We start from the raw sequence: 19,448 nt of genomic DNA on the forward strand, positions 1-19,448 counted from the left end.
CACAAACATCCATGCCCATGATTGGATTCGAACCCATAGCCTTTTGGCTGGAGAGCAGATATGCTAACTACTCGGCCAACGAGGCCAGCGAAAGTTCCTCTAGTCAGTGATTAGGCCTGAACTCAAAGCCTATCTTCAGGCAGCTTGGCACTGAGGAGTGCAAACATCACTTTGACTGAGCTACACAGGCTCTATGAACTAAAAAATACTGAATTTTATTAAAATCAGATATTTCATCAGGAAGGAAGACCAGTAACTGTATTCAAACCATGAAACATAGTTTTGTGTAGCATGTGCTTACTGGCTCATGTCTTGGTTACAGTTGAGTTGACAGGATTATGCTATTGGAATTCAAAGGAATGGTTGTCCAAGTTTTATCATCTTTATATGAACAGTTAATAGTAATCACTTTCCAAACTTGGAGATTGGCATATAGCCAGTGGTTCAGGTTTTGTAGTGTTTCTCCCGTGTATGTATAAATATAATCTGTATCTATAAATATGTATCGGATTTTTCATTAAAATGTTTAGATGGAAAATTCTGTAGACTTCTATTCTACTGGATTTGTTGAATACATCATGTGCATAAAGTAAAGAGCCAGGTTCAATATTTCCAATTTTGACATGATTCAGGAAAAGACAGAATGAAGAATCTTTATCTAGTTCCACTGAACTCTATGCCTAATGTCAGTAGCATGAGAAGTGAGGCTGGATTTGTTAGATTCCAAAAATTCAATATAGTCTTGATGTTCATAGATGCTAATCAAGAAAGAGTTTGTCAAACTACAAAGCTGGTGATTATGACAAACTTAGAAGAAAAAACTTGAAACAGTGCCATGACATAAACTTCCCATGCCCTAATGACATTCGTTCCATGATGAAAGTCATTAGTGCATGGGAAATGGTCAAGGATTGTTTGAACAAGGCAGCATCAGAATGCATACCCATGGTCAGGAGGATAAATCAGGTAGGGATTAAGTGGATGACTAGCAATATAAAGCAGTAGCTGCAAAAATAAAAAATAAAAAAATTGTGGAAGGAATATAAACAAGGTGATCAGCATGCTCATGAGCGGTATAAAGCATGAGCAAGAAGGATAACTAGGATGGTGAGGAAGGCTAAACAGATTTAGAGAGGAAAATTAGCTAAGTAAGCCAAAATAAATCCAAAAGAGTTTTCTTGCTATGTAGCAAGTAAGAGAAAGAATGATTATGGAAAGATAACTTTACTTAGTGCTGATGGCAGGAAAATGACAAAAGCAGAAGACTTAGTTTAGTTACTAAGTTCAGTTAGTTCAGAAGACTAAGTGATCACTTTGCAAGGGCATATCATCCAGGTGGTGGTGACTTTGCAGTTACTGAGGTGACAGACTGATATAAGCATTGAGGTGATGAATTGGAAGCTCTCGATATGTTGAAAAATGTCAATGTGAATATAGCAGTGGATCTGGATGGTATGTTTTTGTTTGTGTGCTATGAGAATGTACAAGTGAACTAGTAGTGCTTCTGACAAAATTGTTTAATCTAAGAATCAGCTCTGGCAAGATTCCCGGGGAGTGGAAAGAGAGTAAGATAGTTCCATTACAATAAAGGTGGCTCCAAGGCAGGAATAGCCAATTACAAATCAGTTAGTATCTCTGGAGTGGTGATCAGAGTTAGAAAAGTTGGTTAAAAGTAAAATGCAGGAATGGGTGGATAAGAATAATACTTTATAGGGAGCAACATGGCTTTGTAAAAGGTAGGCCTGCCTCCTGTAAGTAATTTATTCACATCTTATAATAATGTGAGAGCAGAATTGGATAAAGGAAAAGGCTACACCATGATACTGCTGGACTTTGCAAAGGCATTTGACAGAATGCTGCATGGAAAACAATTACATAAATCAGAGCAAATTGGAATGAATGTGAGGCTGGTTGCATGGATAAGGGAGTGGTTTGATAGACATCAGAGCATGGTATATGGAGTGGAATCAAGGCAAATGGGGATGACTAGTGGAGTGTCCCAGGGCTCTGTACTAGGACCACTACTCTTTAATTTGTATAGTAATGATATAACAGAAGATTTATATAAATCATCTTGTAAGATATCTACAACTGAATGTAGATATCTTACAAGATGATTTATATAATTTCGCACTGTAGGCAAAGCACAATGATTATCAATTATTGTTGTAAAATGTAAGGTAAGGTGATGCACTTCAGGATGAAAAGATTATGCACATCGTATCATATTGATTGTACTTGTTTACAGGAAATTGATGGGGCTAGGGATCTGAGGGTGATGGTAGATAGACTTGAAATTCAGAGGACATATTGCAAGAATTGGCAAAATAGCTCAGAGGATCACTTGGATACTGAAGAGCACATTGACAAGTAAAGCAGGGGGGTTATTATCCCTCTTTATAATGCTATATTCAGGCCACATGTCGATTGTGCACAGATTTGGTCACCTGCATTTCTTAGGGAGCAGGAGATGGTGGAGAGAATTCAGACAGGTGACGAAGCTGACAGGCCTGTAGGAATGTTCTCGGAGGTTAGATTGAGAGTGTGTGCTTTGCAAAGTTTAGCTGACAGGTGGAGGAGAGGGGATATGATAGAAACTTATAAATTACTAAAGGGACACTAAGATTGACATAGAAGAAATTTTTCAATACATGGCAGAGTAAGAGGGAAAACAATGGATCACACTTAGAAGCTGTCTAAGAATGTGGTTAGTAAGGGTGTGCAGACTAGGTTCTTTTCATGGAGAGTGGTGAATGAGTGGAATGAATTGTTAGCACTCAACAGTGAATAGGTTTAAATAGATGTATGATAGGTATTGTGTTAATGGATAGAGTGGATCTCTTGTGATGAGTCTTTTCACTTCATGGAGTGCCCATGTAAATAATAATGAAGCAGAGCGGCCAGCCAGTCTGTCCAAAGTAGCAAAGATGACATAAGCAGGGTACTTGATATGCACTTGGTAAGGAGAGAGGTGGTGCTGCAACATGCTACATGGCAGGAATGGGCGGATAAGAATGATACTTTATAGGGAGGTAACTGCATTTTGACTGTAGTTACCGGTCTTTCTCTCTCTTCATGTTACATTGAATGAAATATCACATTTTTTAAATAAATGTCTATATTTTTTATACATGTATAAGGTGTATAAGTATCTGTAAATTGAATAACTGCTGTAATAATAGGAAAACTGCATCTTGAATAGTGAATTTATAAAGCAAGTAAAACATTTTACCTATTTAGAACAAAAAAATAGTGAAAATGGAAACTAAATATTGGAAATCGATCTTGGAATAAAAAAGATAGTGTGGTTGGGAGCCAAATAAACAAATTTATATGGAATTATAGAGAAATTAGTCGATGTCTAAACTAGTTGTATGCAAGTGTTCAAATCAGTTTTAACTGATGGATTTGAGAGCTTGGTTAGAAATAAAATATTAAATCAGACCACTGATATGTTGGTTCTGAGAAAAATTACGGGGGTGAACGAATGACATTGGTTGCAGAACCATATTGAAGATGATATTCAGGAATGTGAGGGAGAGCAACATCTAGGCAGACTGATACAGTAAGAAGTTCCTCAGAAGACTGAAATATAAAATCCAGTGGTATTGGAGTCTTGACAGATAATAGATTTGGAGGAAAATTGTCATTGGGAAGTTCGAAATGTGAACTTTTCATGTTGCACTCGGCCAGCCAGGCCGGCTGGCCGAGTGGTTAGCATATCCGCTCTCCAGCCAAAAGGCTGCAGGTTCAAATCCCGTCATGAGCATGAATGTTTGTGAGTGTCTGTGTTGGTGGTGGTGGTTGGCAGTAGATGGCGTTGGTGTAGTTGCGGTCAGTTGGTGGATTGAGTAGTGGAGACAGAATTGTAAAGCAGGTGCCCTCCCTCAATAAGTCCTTTGACTCCCTGGAAGTGTCAAATAATAATATATCAATATAAATATCCTGATCATCACCCCTTCCCCCCCCCCCCCAGGTATACTTGGAATTTGTAATTTTTCAGCACATGATAGCACAAGGAATCATCCCTGGCAATTGAGCATTATTAGCAAGGGCATAAAGACTACATTTTGATCTTTGAGAATGATTAAGTAGTGAAGTGGATTCAGTCATGAGTGCTTTTTCATTTAATGAGTTCAAATTTAAAATGACAGATATTGTGTGGTGTTAGTTCTTGGTGAAATGTTTATTGGACCCCCTGTGACGAGTCTTCATACCACATTGAGAAGCCTGTGTAATTATAATAGTAATAATGAAAGTTTAATAACTTCAGTATTCATCTGTTACTGAAACATCTTTGGAGATACTATATGATAATTATTATAATAGGAATACAGCACAAAGTGAAAGGTTATACTACTGAAGTTTAAGGGGATGCCCTCTGTGGGCATTTCTAGATTGCCTTGGTTATTGGGTATGAGGTTTAAGAATTGTAAGAATTTGAGGTTTGTTTGGTGTTTTAAGATTTTCTGATTCTGAAGAAAAGTCTATGTTTGTATTTACTGTATTAAAGTGTATCAGTTTCTATGCAAGATGTCCAACACATGGTCTACTAGACTTTACTGATCATAATTGTTAGTTTCTCTGTCATTTGTGATTGGATTGCTAGCTTCCTCTATAGTCATTCATATTATTATTATCATTATTATTACCACGGGCTACTCCAGGAGTCCTTAGACTCATCGAGGGAGGCCCTGAACATCATGTTCACACAGCTGTTCAACATTCTCACAGTATCTATCATACCTTGCCTTGAACTCGCTCACTGTCATAGCACCCACAACAGACTCTGGCAGCTTATTCCACTCATTTACCACTCTAAAAGTAAAGAACCCAGCTCTAACACCCCTGCTAACCACGCTCTTGCCCAGCTTCCATGGGTGTCCCCTAGTTCTCCCACCACCAGTCCTGATCTCAAAAATATCATCTGAATTAATCCTATAGAATCCTTTTAGCAATTTGAATGTCTCAATCATATCTCCCCTTTTTCGCCTATCAACTAGTTTCTGCAACCCACAAATCTTCAACCTGTTCTCATATGGTGCATTCCATAGACCTGCTATCATCTTAGTCACTCGCCTCTGGATCCTCTCAACCTCCTCCCCATCAAGAAGGAACCGAGGTGACCAAATCTGGGCACAGTAGTCGAGATGAGGTCTTATCAGGGCTCGGTACAGAGGTACAATAACTTGTTTTTCTCTGCTCGTCAAGGTATTTTTCAACAACCAAGTGAGTTGATGAGCTGATTTAGCTACTTTCGCAATGTGCCCCCTAAACTTCATCTCCCTATCCACCAACACTCCCAAGTCCCTGGCCTCATCAATCTCTTGGAGTACAGTTCCACCAATGTGGTATACTGCTGCTAATCTTTTCACTCCGAAATGCATAACCTTACATTTTGTCACATTAAATTGACATCCATTCTCCTTAGTCCAAAACTCCAATCTATCTAAGTCATCTTGCAAGACTTTGACATCTTCTGCATTCACTATCGCCCTACCCAACTTTGCATCATCAGCGAACAAATGAACTGTCCCACTTAGACCATTCCCTATATCGTTAATGAACAGATTAAACAGCAGTGGTCCAAGAACAGAACCCTGTGGCACACCACTAGTCACAGGCCGTTTTTTGGACTCGACTCCTGAATAAACTACTCTTTGATATCTCTCCATCAACCACCCAGCTATCCATCTCACCAACCCTATATCCATTCCCATATGTTGTAGTTTACGGATTAGAATTCCATGTGGTATCCTGTCAAACGCCTTTGCCAGGTCCAGCATTATCACTGTAAACCCATTTCCCTTATCCAGTTCAGCCGTCACCCTGTTATAAAACTTGAGCAAGTTACTGAGGCATGATCTACCCTTCACAAAGCCATGCTGTCCTCTGTACAGTATCTCATTTTCATCAATCCATTCCTGTATTTTTCCCTTGACTACTTTCTCCAAGACCTTGACAACGACTCCTGATATGCTGATCGGTCGGTAATTTGCAACCATAGTCTTGGATCCTCCTTTATGCAGTGGAACTATTTTCCCCTCTTTCCACGCCTTCGAGACTAAGCCAGACCTGAGACTCAGATTAAACAACATGGTCAAGGGCACTGATAATTCATTAGCCGCTTCATGCAAGACCCGTGCCGGTATACCATCCAATCCCACAGATGTATTCACATTAAGGTTCTGTAATAGACTATTCACCTCCACTTCATTCATCACAATTCCCATATAAACTAATGGTTCCTTCATTTTTTCAACGTCACCACCTGGATGATATACTTTTGCAAAGTGCGCGCTCAGTAACTCCACTATATCGACTGGTTCAGTGAACTCTTTACCATCGTCATTCCTTACAGCTTCCATGCATCAGATTTTTGTCAGTGCTGGAGTATCCCACTGTTCTGTATTCTTGCACATGCTCCTCTGTGTATACATTAGTGAACTCTAACCTCAAATGCTATATATAGTTTTGTTGACAGCAGTACTTTTCAGTCTTCTTTCAAGAAATCCTGTAATACTCAAGTGATTCAAACTTCAAGATCTTCCGAGACCATTTTCAAATTCAGTTCTCCACACCCTTAAGTGGAGATAATGTAATGAATTTCAGTGCTATCAAAACATAGTCCTGTCTTTCTCAGAAGATCTTACTTCACTTTATTTTTGATGTTCCAATCTCCAGTCAAGATCAATTTTCTTCTCGAGTTGGGTTTACTTTCACACCTAGTCCATTCTCATATTAAAACACCACATTGATTACCTCTAAGGACATGGCATTATTTTTCTTTGAAAACACTTCTCTCCTACTCATATTGCACTGTAAATCCCACATGTGACTGACAGAATGTTGTTCTCGCATTTGTGGTGGAGCACCGAAAACTTCTGAAGAATTTTCCAGAAGTGGAGAGTCTACTTCATAAATAATACTCCCCTCTCTGGTTCCTTGCAGTTGCTTTCCTATACTGTTTTTGAATTCTGTTTTATTAGACAAATTTTTAGTGGCACTTGTGGCATAATGTTTATTAGACACATATTCACAGGAGTATAACAATTTTATAATTTTATTATTGCAAATATTTCAACCAGAAACTAACTGGTCATCATCAGTGCATCAGCATGATCACAAGGTGAAGCTATAGCAAAGAATATTAATCCTAATTATAGAACTGAGCCATGTACCAGATGCTGTCCATCCACTAGGTGGCATCCACCCAGTATGTGGCTCAGCTCTATAATTAGGATTAACATTCTTGGCTCTAGCTTCACCTTGTGATTATGCTGATGCACTGATGACCAGTTACTTTCTGTTTGAAATATCTGCAGTAATAAAAATTATAAAGTTATTATAAATTCTCTTAATACCAATAAGGAAAGATGTATTAATACCAATTAATACATCTTTCCTTGGTTCATGTAAGAGCATTCACTAGTCGACGTTCAATATGCACTTCATCTCTGAACTTATCAAGCAAATTTCTCATTTTCTTCTTTTGTTCCATCTTTCTATTATTTGAAACAGCCTTCCTCATATCATTTTTCTCTAATGAATATAATCATTAGCAGTCCAGAGAACACATAGATTCCATCTTTCATCATGTTCAGTTATCAAAATATAGCAGTTAAGTTATAGATTTTGTTACTTTTTTTTGTATATGGAGTTGATATAAAATAAACACATGCATGATTTATCCTGCTGACAATTGGATATGCAATCTAATATTGCTTTACCTTTGAACTACAATCATCCTTATGTTGATGTTTCTCATGTCTTGGCACTGTTCTAAGCTGCCTTCTGAGTTTTTTTTATAATCACCAATTTTATAGTTCCACATATAAGCCTTAATTGAAAATTCCACATGCTTGGCCACTTTGGTTAAAGGCAAAGAGATTATCTTAAACAAATTCTCTGACGCTAACACATACCGTTTTAGATAATTATTTCTAAGCTACTGCATAAATTCCATTTGCTTCTTCCCATGTGTATACTGCTTCTAGTCTATCCCATAATGATTTTCCCTTTGTAAATTGAGCTAATTTGGCAATGCAGATCATCCATATCTTCTTTTGTCCTTGTCTCCTTTATGGCTCTTATTTCACATTAAATAACTTCAAACAGGCTGCCTCGGTTTGACCTTCCTGCTCAACTTCTTTCACTAGCTATGATTTTTCTGCTATCATTAATATTACCACCTCTTCTACAGTCCTGTTCTTTCCATTCTTCCTGAAACCTGATCAATTATATTATTTCTCTGTGACAGTATCTACCTCTGTCAACCAAGTCTCACTACTGCCTATATTGTTGGATATAGGCACTAGTTCAAACTAACCTAAGAAAAGGCAAACTTCTCATTCTTGATTCTTCTCTTGTTACTATTGAACTGCAATATCACTTAGTTCAAGTATCTTTAATGAGTGTCCTATTCTGCATTCTTTAATATTCTCATTCTTACTCATCTGCATTTAATAACTTTAGTTTTCCTGATTTTGTATTCATTTTGTTACTGAAAATAACTTTTCAGACACCTAACTCCATTACCATCTATACTCCATGTTCACATATTCTCTTTAAATATGTTTAAAACTGCATGCCAATCTTCCTACCCATACTATGGATTAATTCATTTGCTATATGGTTCTCATTTCATTCATGTTACACCTTGATGAGAGACTTGCAAACTTTACTTTTTGTTTCTTCTGATAACTTTACTCTCATATGCATTCTTTCCACCTTTTTAAACCATTTGTTTGGCCAAAACGAACTTTTCTTTCCCATTTTGAAATCTTAATATTTAAACTAGGTTAGGGATTTGAATCAGGAGATAGCCTTATGCATCATTTAAGCTTGCTGATCATATTTAGATTTGTTACAGATTATCTGATATTCTCATATAACAAATTGGTATACTGGATTAGAGAAGTGTATTATATCTAATATGGAAATGTCTTGTTTGCTTGATTAGGATTTTTATTTGTAGGATAATAGAGTAACTATGAAAATGGATGTCTCTTTTACTGATCATTCATACATCATTGGAAGAGGTGGTGGAAAAATTCAAGAAATTATGAAAGAAACAAAATGCCATATTCATTTTCCAGATTCAAATCGTACAAGTTCAGAAAAGAGTAATCAGGCAAGATTTTTTTTCAAGGATGTTGGTTTGATTTATTGAATATAATTATTCATGGCAGATTACTCATGAATCTTACTCAGCCCTAAGTTCTTGCATTTGATATTTAAAAATTTTCCCTTATATTAACCTATTTTAAGAGAGCTGCTTGTTTTATATAAATATTAATTCTTTATGCATTATGGAAGCAGTAATATTAAAGTAGCCTACATTAAGTATGATGCTGGCTACATAAGGCAAGGTAAGTGTTTGAGAGATATTAGAAAATGTAAATGAAATTGTGAGGAGTGTATTCTCCTAGTATGAGGTTCATAAGTTTGAGCGCGGTTAGTAGTTGGAAGGGGACAATCGTTCGATGCTGTTGGCACACTCTCCCTCGATGAGTCTTTGGACTCCCTGGAGGTGTCAAATAATAATAATAATAATAATAATTAGTGACAGTGAGTTTGAATATAGTTTGATCTCTGGGACTTGATCATCAATAATCTTTGTTTAGTTCATTATATGATTTTAATTCAGTGTGAAATGTTTTTTTTTTTTACTTTGTTTTTAATTTAAGATATATATGAATGAGTCAAAAGTGAAATTAACAATAGACCTCCATAGTCAGTACTCATTGCAGGAGGTACCCAATGTTGTTATACACAAAGCTCATCAAACTGCTGTGCTTAAACTCACTGAATGTCTGCATTTGCTACTCTCAGGCAGCTCATTCCACTTTCCATGCATAGAATCTGCTCCTTGCTCACACAGCGTGTCTGGCTGGAAGAGTGGCTGTAAACACAAGGACTACATCAGATTCCACCAATATAGCCACTTAAGACTTGCTGACCATGCTTTCGACACCCACCACAAGATATGCTGCAAGTACTCTATTATGCTGCAGCAAATATAAACATGAAAGGCTGTTCTTTGAGTCTGCCTCATCCCTGAAAAACTTTCCAAACCTCAAGAAATTTGGGTGCATGAGACTGCCCCGAATTTGGGAAGCATTAATACTTAGATCTTCAGCCCAACAGCCAAGACTACAATTGAGCACAATAGGGGGTGTCATTTAGGGCTCTAGACTCAACTTCGGTTGCCTTTCTTACACCTCATTTGCCCAGTGTTAGTGCCTCCATGCACATATCATTATTTTTTGTGATCTCTGATGATGGCAATGTACCAAAATATAGGAGAGCATTGACATTTTTATAATTAGTATTTTAGTATACGTTATTTCGGATTAAATTAAAAAAAAGTTACTTATACATCGGTTACTCATACCTACCAGAATCATTGTTTAAAACTCAATTTTGGATTATTATCTCAAGACCCCATGGAGTCGAAGACTCATCTAGGAGGTCCAGGTCATACACTGAGTTCATCATACCGTGCTTTCAACACACTCTCAGACAAAGCATTCTAATCATTCACAACTCTGCATGCAAAAAAACCTGCTTCTCACTTCCCTGCTCACACCCTCCTTATATAGCTTCCAGTGATGTCCTCCAGTTCTCCCCTGATCTCCCACTTTTTGCTGTAAAATCTCTCCAACAATGATCCTATAACAACCCCCTTACTAACTTGTAGGTCTCTATCCTATCATTCCTCTTCCTTCTATCCACTACACTCTGTAAATTGCATCTTCTCAACCTTTCCTCATATTCAGCATTCCAGAGATCAGAAATTAGCTTAGTCAGTTGCCTCTGGACCCTTTCCAACATCTCTTTGTCCTTTTGAAAACTAGGTGCACAGTAGTCCATGTATGACCTAATCAGCTTTATACAATGGAACAAGAATCTCCTTACTTCTACAAGTCAGTGTTCTTCACATAATACCCAGAATTAATTGTTGTCCTCACAATTTTGGCAATGTGTCCTCTAAAATTTTAGATCCCTATCCATTGTCACCCCCAAGATCTCTTATTTCCTTCACTTCTAACAATATTCCCAAGAAGTGTAAATTTTACCCCTCCAATCTTTGTTTCCTAAATTTTAAAACCTTAGATTTTGCAACATTTCACTGGCATCCCCATTCCTGTGCAAATTCATTCAATCTATACAAGTCTTCTTTTAAGGCCACATCTTCTCTACTCTTCATAGTTCGTCCCAACTTTGCATCATCTGCAAATAACTGAATATGATTTGCATATCCCCATCCAAATCTTTGCCAGTATCATTAACATACAGCAATGGTCTTGAAACAGGACCCCAAGGCACACCACTAGTGATTTTCCTCTTCCTGGATATTGCTCCCAAATACACAAATTGCTGATACTGATCAGATAGCCAGTCTCTGATTCAATGCACTAATCTAATATCCAACTCCAACTGCTCTAGTTTGACTATCAACTTATGTGGTAATCTATGAAAAGCCTTTGCAAAATCTAAGTACAGTAAAACCTCGCTTAACGTGAATTCGATATGCGTGATAATTAGTTAGTGCGATTGAGTAAAATGATACTATTTCCTGATTTAAGCAAGTAATTAATCAGTCAACCCAATTTTTTTACATTATGTGAAATTTTACGTCGCATGAAATTTTTTTTGTTGCCAATCTGCAGTGAGCGGAAAAGCTGGAAGCCATCAAGAAACATGAAATAACACTAGTAATACATAGATTGTGTGATACCTGGGATACAGTGAGTCTACAGTTTGGACTATACTAAATAAGAGCAAAGAATACAAAGAACAAGGAGAAGTTGCTACTGCTTCTTTAAGCATACAGATCACCTGAAATAGAAGCCATGTAATGATTGAGATGGAGTGTCTTCTATCACTCTAGACCGAGGATTATAACCAAAAAAGAATACTCTTAGTAAAGGGAATATTCAGGCAAAAGCTCTCAATATTTTTACCTCATTGAAAGAGACCAAGTTTCAAGAGGAATGTGAAAGCTTTATTGGGAGTTTAGGATGGTTTGACAGTTTCAAAAATCGAACTTGACTACATAACATAAGAATAACCTGGAATCTGCTAGTGCTGATAAAGATTCTGCAGCCAAGTTTCCTGAAGAATCACAAAGGATAATTCAGGAAAGTGATTGACTATCGGCAAATACTTAACGTCGACGAAATTGGTCTCTTTTGGAAGTGTATGCCAACAAAAAGTTTCCTAGCTAAAACTGAAGCATCTCACCCAGGATACAAAGTATCTAAAGATCGTCTTATGCTTTTATTATTAGGCAGTGCAGAAGGTGACTTTAAACTGAAGCCTATGTTAAATTATCATGTTCAAAATCCAAGATCTAACATTATTGAAGAAATCAGCACAATTGGAAAAGAACTTGGATTTAATGAACTGGATAATGAAGATGTGAGAAACTTGCTCGATTCCCATTCAGAACAGTTAAGCGAGAATGATCTTCAACTAGAAGAACAGTGTGCATATGAAGAAGAAAATAAGGAGTGCAAACAAAAAGAGAATGGCACAAGTCCACCGCAAATTGCATGACAAGATGAAAAAGTCGAGCACGATTCAAACACCTTTACTTAAATTTTATTGTTAAAAAGTAGCTAAATTAAATGTTTAGACATTAAATAAAAATTTAAGCAATTGATTGATTTATTAGCTTTGATTTTATCCTCTAATAAAGCTTGTGCTGTAAGTTTTTTTTCAAAATTTGTTATTGATGGATGAATTATAATTATTTCTATTGTTTATTGTATTCGCTTAATGCGATTTCACTTAGCATGCAATAATTGATGGATTAATTAATCCCATTAAGCAAGGTTTATTTGTATACTACTCTGTCTCTCCTCTGTACAAGGAAGCAGTCACCTTATTGTAATAAGTAAATAGATTACTAAAACATGAACTATCTTTAGCAAATCCATGATGTCCATCAAAGATAATACTATTGTTGTCAACCCACAGAAGTGGTCTATAATTGGTATCCGGAGAGTTTACCGAAAAACAGTTAACCGAAAGACAATTCATCGAACTCAATTCATCGAAAAAGCAATTCACCAAATAATCAATTCATCGAAAATCATTTCATCAAACAACAATTAATTGAAAAAGCAATTCCTCGAAAGGCAATTCTCCCAAAAAGCAATTCACCGATTAGCAGTTAATCGAAAACACAATTCATCGAAACGCAATTGATCGAAAAACAGCAATTCGTCGAAAAATCACAATTCATCGAAAATGCAGTTCACTGAAAAATTAATTATAAGGTATGTGGGATGAAGATGTGTGTGGAATTTTTTTTTTAAATTGTTTTGTGAGAGATATATCTTTCAGGTAACTTATATACAGTAAACTAGTATTTATCCGACTTCGTTCAGAAAGCGATTTTTTTTGTGGGGCATACTGGTTGCAGTGAATGATATCCACCAAGGCGGATATAGTTGAGATGTTAAATGAACATTTCATAAAGGATTTCATCCTCGTGAAAATAACGTCCTACAGAACTTGAGGTCAGTGGGAGGGAAGAGGAGGAACACTTATGGTAAGTGAGTTGGAAGTATGAATGAGGAATTCAGTAAACTGGATATCCACGCAGTTAGCCTAGTGGCTTTGCGCTTCGCAACCATATGCCTGGGGAAGAAGTGTCCTAGGTTCGATTCCCGTCGTCGATGTGAGGAGCTTAAGGATCTTCCTCAGCCATAGCCAAGTTAGCCGGTCTTAGGCGTGGACAGCAGGGTATTTTCTGCCAGTTTATCTGGGGTTTTTCATCCCGCAAGCAGACAAACTGGACCCCTGAACACACAGGGATACAGTCAGGAATACTTAGAGGTATAGGGCTGACTATCTTATCCTCGTATTTTGGTTACGAAATCGAAGCATGCCTGGAAGGTTGTGGGCCTTAAAGGCCTGTTAAAAGCCATTGGGATAGTAAACTGGATATCAATCAGCATGTAGGACTTGTTGATATATCAACATGTGTCTTTGCGATATCTCAGAAGAGGAAGTCACTGGTGGTGTGGTGAAAGGACCAGTTGAAAGTAACAAGTTGTACGAAGGAGAGGGGACTGAAAAGTTCTGATAAACACCTAGAAGAAAATTATGTTAAAGCATTCTGATATAAATCACAAGGAAGACCATGTCTTAAAAACCCTTCAACACCTATGTTTCCTGAAAATGTAATAATTATTGTTTTTCATTTAGGATATGTAAGGAAACATGTTAGTGGTTTTGAAGAAATCCTAAATGATATTAGCAATTCCGCTCTGGTTGGATGAAATTTTTAATTTCAATCGGACTAGATTTATTGTGACAAAATTTGGTAGAAAGAAATGCCTTCTTCAGAGATAAATCGCTATCTGCACAAAGAAGCAGGATGTACACTTACATTAAATGTTCTAAAATGTAAAAAAATAATTATTACGTTTTAATGACCCCCTTCCATCTGTTGACTGTATCATGAGTAACGTTCAGTATTGTAATTGAATATTCTAAACAATAGTTTGCAAGAAAAATGACTTTTCGATGAATTATGAAAGAATTCATCGAAAAATTTTCGGTGAATTGTTTTTTTTGGATGAATTGCATTTTCAACGAATTGTCGTTCGATGAATTGCCGTTCAAGGAATTTCCATTCGTTAAATTGTCGTTCAATGAATTGTTAATTCGGCGAATTGCTTTTTCGATGAATTGCATTCGATGAATTGTCTTTCGATTAACTGTTTTTTGATGAATTTGCCTGTAACCCTATAATTTGCTGTCTGTAATTTGCTGCCTGAGTTCTATCACCTCCCTTATGAAGTGACACAATCCTGCCCTCCTTCCACTCCTTTGGAACTTGGCCCAGTGCAAGACTCATTAAAAAAATGTGCCAATGTAGATGTCAACTCCCTGGCACATTCCTTTAGAATATGTGATTATATGTATTATCAAGTCCTACAGCCTTATTAACATTAAGTTTGTTTGTTCAATTCCCCATACACTTCTTGCTCGCTTAGTCAGTCTCCCCTCCCCATCATCATCAACTGCTCTCATTCTCTACATAATCATTCTTTTTTTTTTCTCTCTCTCTTTTCTCGCTACATATTGAAAGAACTCCTTAGTATTCTTTTTGGCTTCATTAGCTAACTACTGCTCACACCTCACTTTTGCTACCTTTTATCAACCAAGTTCCTTCTTTGCCTGGTTTTTGTAATCTGCATGGAATTGGTTATTACCACTTCTCTTATGCTGCCTCCATAATGTCCTTTTTTCTCTGTATTGCATACTTAATCTCTTCATTCATCCCTTTCACACCTACCTTATTTAACCTTCTGACCCTTAAAATACATTTAAACATTGCTTTTACTAGATAGTCCTTGAATCCCCAAAGTTGCATTGATCTCTTTTCCAGCTAACTCCTTATTCTATGCTACACCTGCAAGCTGCCTCCTGAACAACTCATAATCACAAACCTTGTAGTTCCACATGTACCCATTTCTCACACTGCTGGCAACCACCCAGGTAATCACTTCATGGTCACTCTCACCATCTGGAGAGTGATAATTACATATTTCTGATGAGATGATCAAACCCAAGACCCTTAATCCTCATTTGTCCTCTGTTACATACTGTCTGAGGTAGTTGTCCAAGAAACTCATTTTCTTTACTTCCAGTCACTATCTCATCATCCCAGTCTATATTGCCATAAATAAAATTGCCCATAATGAGCATCCTTTTCTTATTTACTTAGCTAATTTGATTATACATTTCATAGTCACTACCATCCATATTTCAAAGTCTATAACAACACCCAACTAAGTATTTCATTCTGTTCACCTCTATCTCACACTATAGTGCCAGTGGTTTTGAGGCAGTATTTCAAGGATTTGGGGTATTAAGGATTTAAAATAAGTGGATTTTTTTTATAAGAAATTTGGCCAGTAAGTGGAATTAAAGATTTAAACAACTGTTTGGCTAAATTAAAAGAGAAGTCAGTGTTTACAATGGGGTGGAGAGGGTCATTGGGTTTATGAATTTTATATATTACCTCTGCTTTGAAGAAGCATGATTCCTCTATCAGTAGCTTTCCACTTTTTCTGCTTATTTCAAAAGATTCTGGCCTTCCATTTCTAGTTTAGCCATCATCCATTTTCTGATATGTACCTGTAAGAGATGTTCAGGTTACTTTGACAGCATTACATTAACTGTGTTTCGTGAGGATAGAAGGGGTAAAAAGGGAGGGGGAGTGCTATTGATGATAAAGAGTTATGTCCATAGAAGGTAGAGATGCAAGAGGTAAATGGGGCCAGTGGTTTTGAGGCACTATGGTGTGAGATAGAGGTGAATAGAATCAAATACTTGGTGGGATGTTGTTATAGACCTGGTAATGTGGATGGTGGTGATAGTGAAATGTATAATCAACTAAGCCAAGCAAATAAGAAAAGGGTGATCATTATGGGTGATTTTAATTATGGCAATATAGACTGGAATGAAGAGATAGCAACTGGAAGTAAAGAAAATGAGTTTCTTGAGTTTTTGAGGGATAACTACCTCAGACAGTATGTAACAGAGGGCACAAGAGGATTAAGGGTCTTGGATTTGGTCATCTCATCGGAGGATGTAATTATCAATGAGGTATCAAATCATCCACCAATTGGTGAAAGTGACCATGAGGTGATTACTTGGGTGGTTGCCAGCAGTGCAAGGACCCCTGTGAAAAAAGGGTATATGTGGAACTACAAGGGGGGGGGTGATTATGAAGAGCTCAGGAGACAGCTTGCAGGTGTAGCATGGAATGAGGAGTTAGCTGGAAAAGAGATCAATGCAGCTTGGGGGATTTTCAAAAAATATTTAGTGGATGCAATGTCTAAATGTATACCACGGGTGAGAAGGTTAAATAAGGTAGGTGTGAGATGGATGAATAAAGAGATTAAGCATGCAATACAGAGAAAAAGGGCATTGTGGAGGCAGCATAAGAGAAGTGGAAGTAACCACTTCTCTTATGCTGTAAAAAGTAAAAAAGTAAAAAGAATTCTTTCGATATGTAGCCAGCAAAAGAAAGAATGATTATGGAAGGATGACATTGATTGGAGGAAATGGTATAAAGACAGCTGTTGCAGAATGTGTGGTGGAGATACTTAATGAGCAGTTCATAAAGATCTTTCAATCTTGTGAATGTGACTTCATGGAGAGATTAAGAGCAGTTGATGATGGGGAGGAGAGACTGACTGTAAGTGAGCAAGAGGTGTTTGGGGAGTTGAGTAAACTAGATGTAAATAAGGCTGTGGGACTTGATAATATATCACCGTGTATTCTGAAGGAATGTGCCAGAGAGTTGACACCTGCCTTGACATATTTTTTTAATACAAGTCTTGCACTTGGTCAAGTCCCTAAAGAGTGGAAGGAGGGCAAGATTGTGCCACTTCATAAAGGAGGTGATCGAACTCAAGCATCAAACTATAGGCCTATCTGTGTGTCAGGTGTTGTGGTTAAATTGTTGGAGAAGCTTGTGAGAACTAGGATCCAGAGTTGGGTTGACAACAATGGCATAATCTTTGATGGACAGCATGGATTTGCTAAAGAGAAGTCGTGTTTTAGTAATCTACTTACTTATTACAATAAAGTGACTGCTTCCTTGGATAGAGGAGAAGGATACAGTAATATACTTGAATTTTGCAAAAGCTTTTGATAGAGTACCTCATAGTTTGACAGTCAAACTAGAGCAGATGGGGTTGGATATTAGATTAGTGCATTGGATTGGAGACTGGCTATCTGATAGGTATCAAGAAGTTGTGTATGGGGGTGCAATATCCAGGAAAAGGAAAGTCACTAGTGGACTGCCTCAGGGATCTGTTTTAGGGCCATTACTATTTAACTTGTATATTAATGATATTGGCAAAGATTTGGATGGAGATATTCAGTAGTTTGCAGATGATGCAAAGTTGGGACGAACCATAAAGAGTAGTGAAGATATTGTGGCCTTGCAAGAAGACTTGAATAAATTGAGTGATTGGGCAAGAAAATGGGGATGCGAGTTCAATGTTGCAAAATGTAAGGTTTTAAAATTTGGAAAACAGATGGGATGCAGAATTTATGCTTGGTGAGAATATATTGTTGGAAGTAGAGGAAATAAGAGATCTGGGAGTGATAGTGGATAAGAATCTAAAATTTAGGGGTCACATCGCCAAAATTGTGAAGACAACACAAAGACTTCTGGGAATGATGAGGAGGACACTGACGTGTAGAAGTAGGGAGATTCTTGTTCCATTGTATAAGGCTTTGATTAGGCCACACATGGACTGTTGTGCCCAGATTTGGTCACCTGGTTTTCAGAAGGATGAAGAGATGTTGGAAAGGGTCCAAAGGCGACTGACTAAGGTAGTTTCTGACCTCTGGAATGTCGAGTATGAGGAAAGATTGAAAAGATGTAATTTGCAGAGACTAGTGGAGAGAAGGAAGAGGGGAGATATGATAGAGACCTACAAGTTGGTAAGGGGTTGCTATAGGATCAATGGTGGAGAAGTTCTACAGCGAATAGTGGGAGATCAGGGGAGAACCAGAGGTCATCCCTGGAAACTGTATAAAGAGGTGAGTAGTGGAGTGAGAGGCAGTTTTTTTCGTGCAGAGTTGTGAATGATTGGAATGCCTTGCCTGAGAGTGTGGTTTCTGCAAGGAGTTTGAATGTGTTTAAGACCCAGTATGATGAGATGAGTGTGAGATAAAAGGACCTCCTAGATGAGTCTTTGACTCCATGAGGTCTTGTTTAATAATAATAATTACATGATTAAATTTAGATTGTTATTAATCTAATATCAACAATTTTTCTCCAAATCAATCTTTTACTTGTGAGCACTCCAGTATTGTCATGTCTAGCACTTTGTGCTTCTAAAGCAGCGCTTCCCAAACTGGGGGCTGCAAGTTTTGTTGAGGGGCCATGAAATAATGAAAAAAATTTTGAATGTATTAAGACCAAGTATTTTTTTTTTATAATCTTAAAAGAAACATATTTAATTTCTATTATTTATTATTTCTTTTTTGTTATTTTTTATATTTTAATGGAAAAAAAATCGCACATTGGTGTTGGTTCACAAATTTTGCTTCCTGCATATTTCTGCACTTAATGAATATTAGTAAATATATGCTTATTCATATATAGATAAAAAGCACAAAAAAGCTTGCAAACGCAAAATCTTGAATATAAATTGTATTGAATATAAATGCAATAAATATTATAATAATATGTCTGTATTAAGATTTTTTTTCAGTGGGGGGGGAGGGGCATGAAATATTTTAATTTTTCCAAAAGGTGGCCTTTACATCCATAAGTTTGGGAAGCACTGTTCTAAAGCACATTTGACTGAATCAATCCACTGTCTGGGTCTCTTTCCTGTCATCTTGGCATCAAATGCCTTTCTTTTGCTAACCTTTCTTCACCCATTATATTTAAG

General features: G+C 37.1%; 1 protein-coding gene across 1 annotated transcript in view; it reads left to right on the forward strand.

Moving 5' to 3' along the window:
- LOC150109076 (protein bicaudal C homolog 1-like) overlaps positions 1–19,448 on the forward strand; it is a 172,091-nt gene that overhangs the window by 104,856 nt on the left and 47,787 nt on the right. Inside the window, exon 4 of the mRNA XM_090401556.1 lies at positions 8,978–9,133. Coding sequence (XP_090257682.1) covers positions 8,978–9,133 — 156 coding nt within the window. The remainder of the gene's footprint in view (positions 1–8,977; positions 9,134–19,448) is intronic.

The sequence above is a fragment of the Typopeltis vanoorti genome, chromosome 2 (assembly GCF_054136105.1).
Source record: "Typopeltis vanoorti isolate ZY-2024b chromosome 2, IOZ_Tvanoo_1.0, whole genome shotgun sequence".
Taxonomy (NCBI): domain Eukaryota; kingdom Metazoa; phylum Arthropoda; class Arachnida; order Uropygi; family Thelyphonidae; genus Typopeltis; species Typopeltis vanoorti.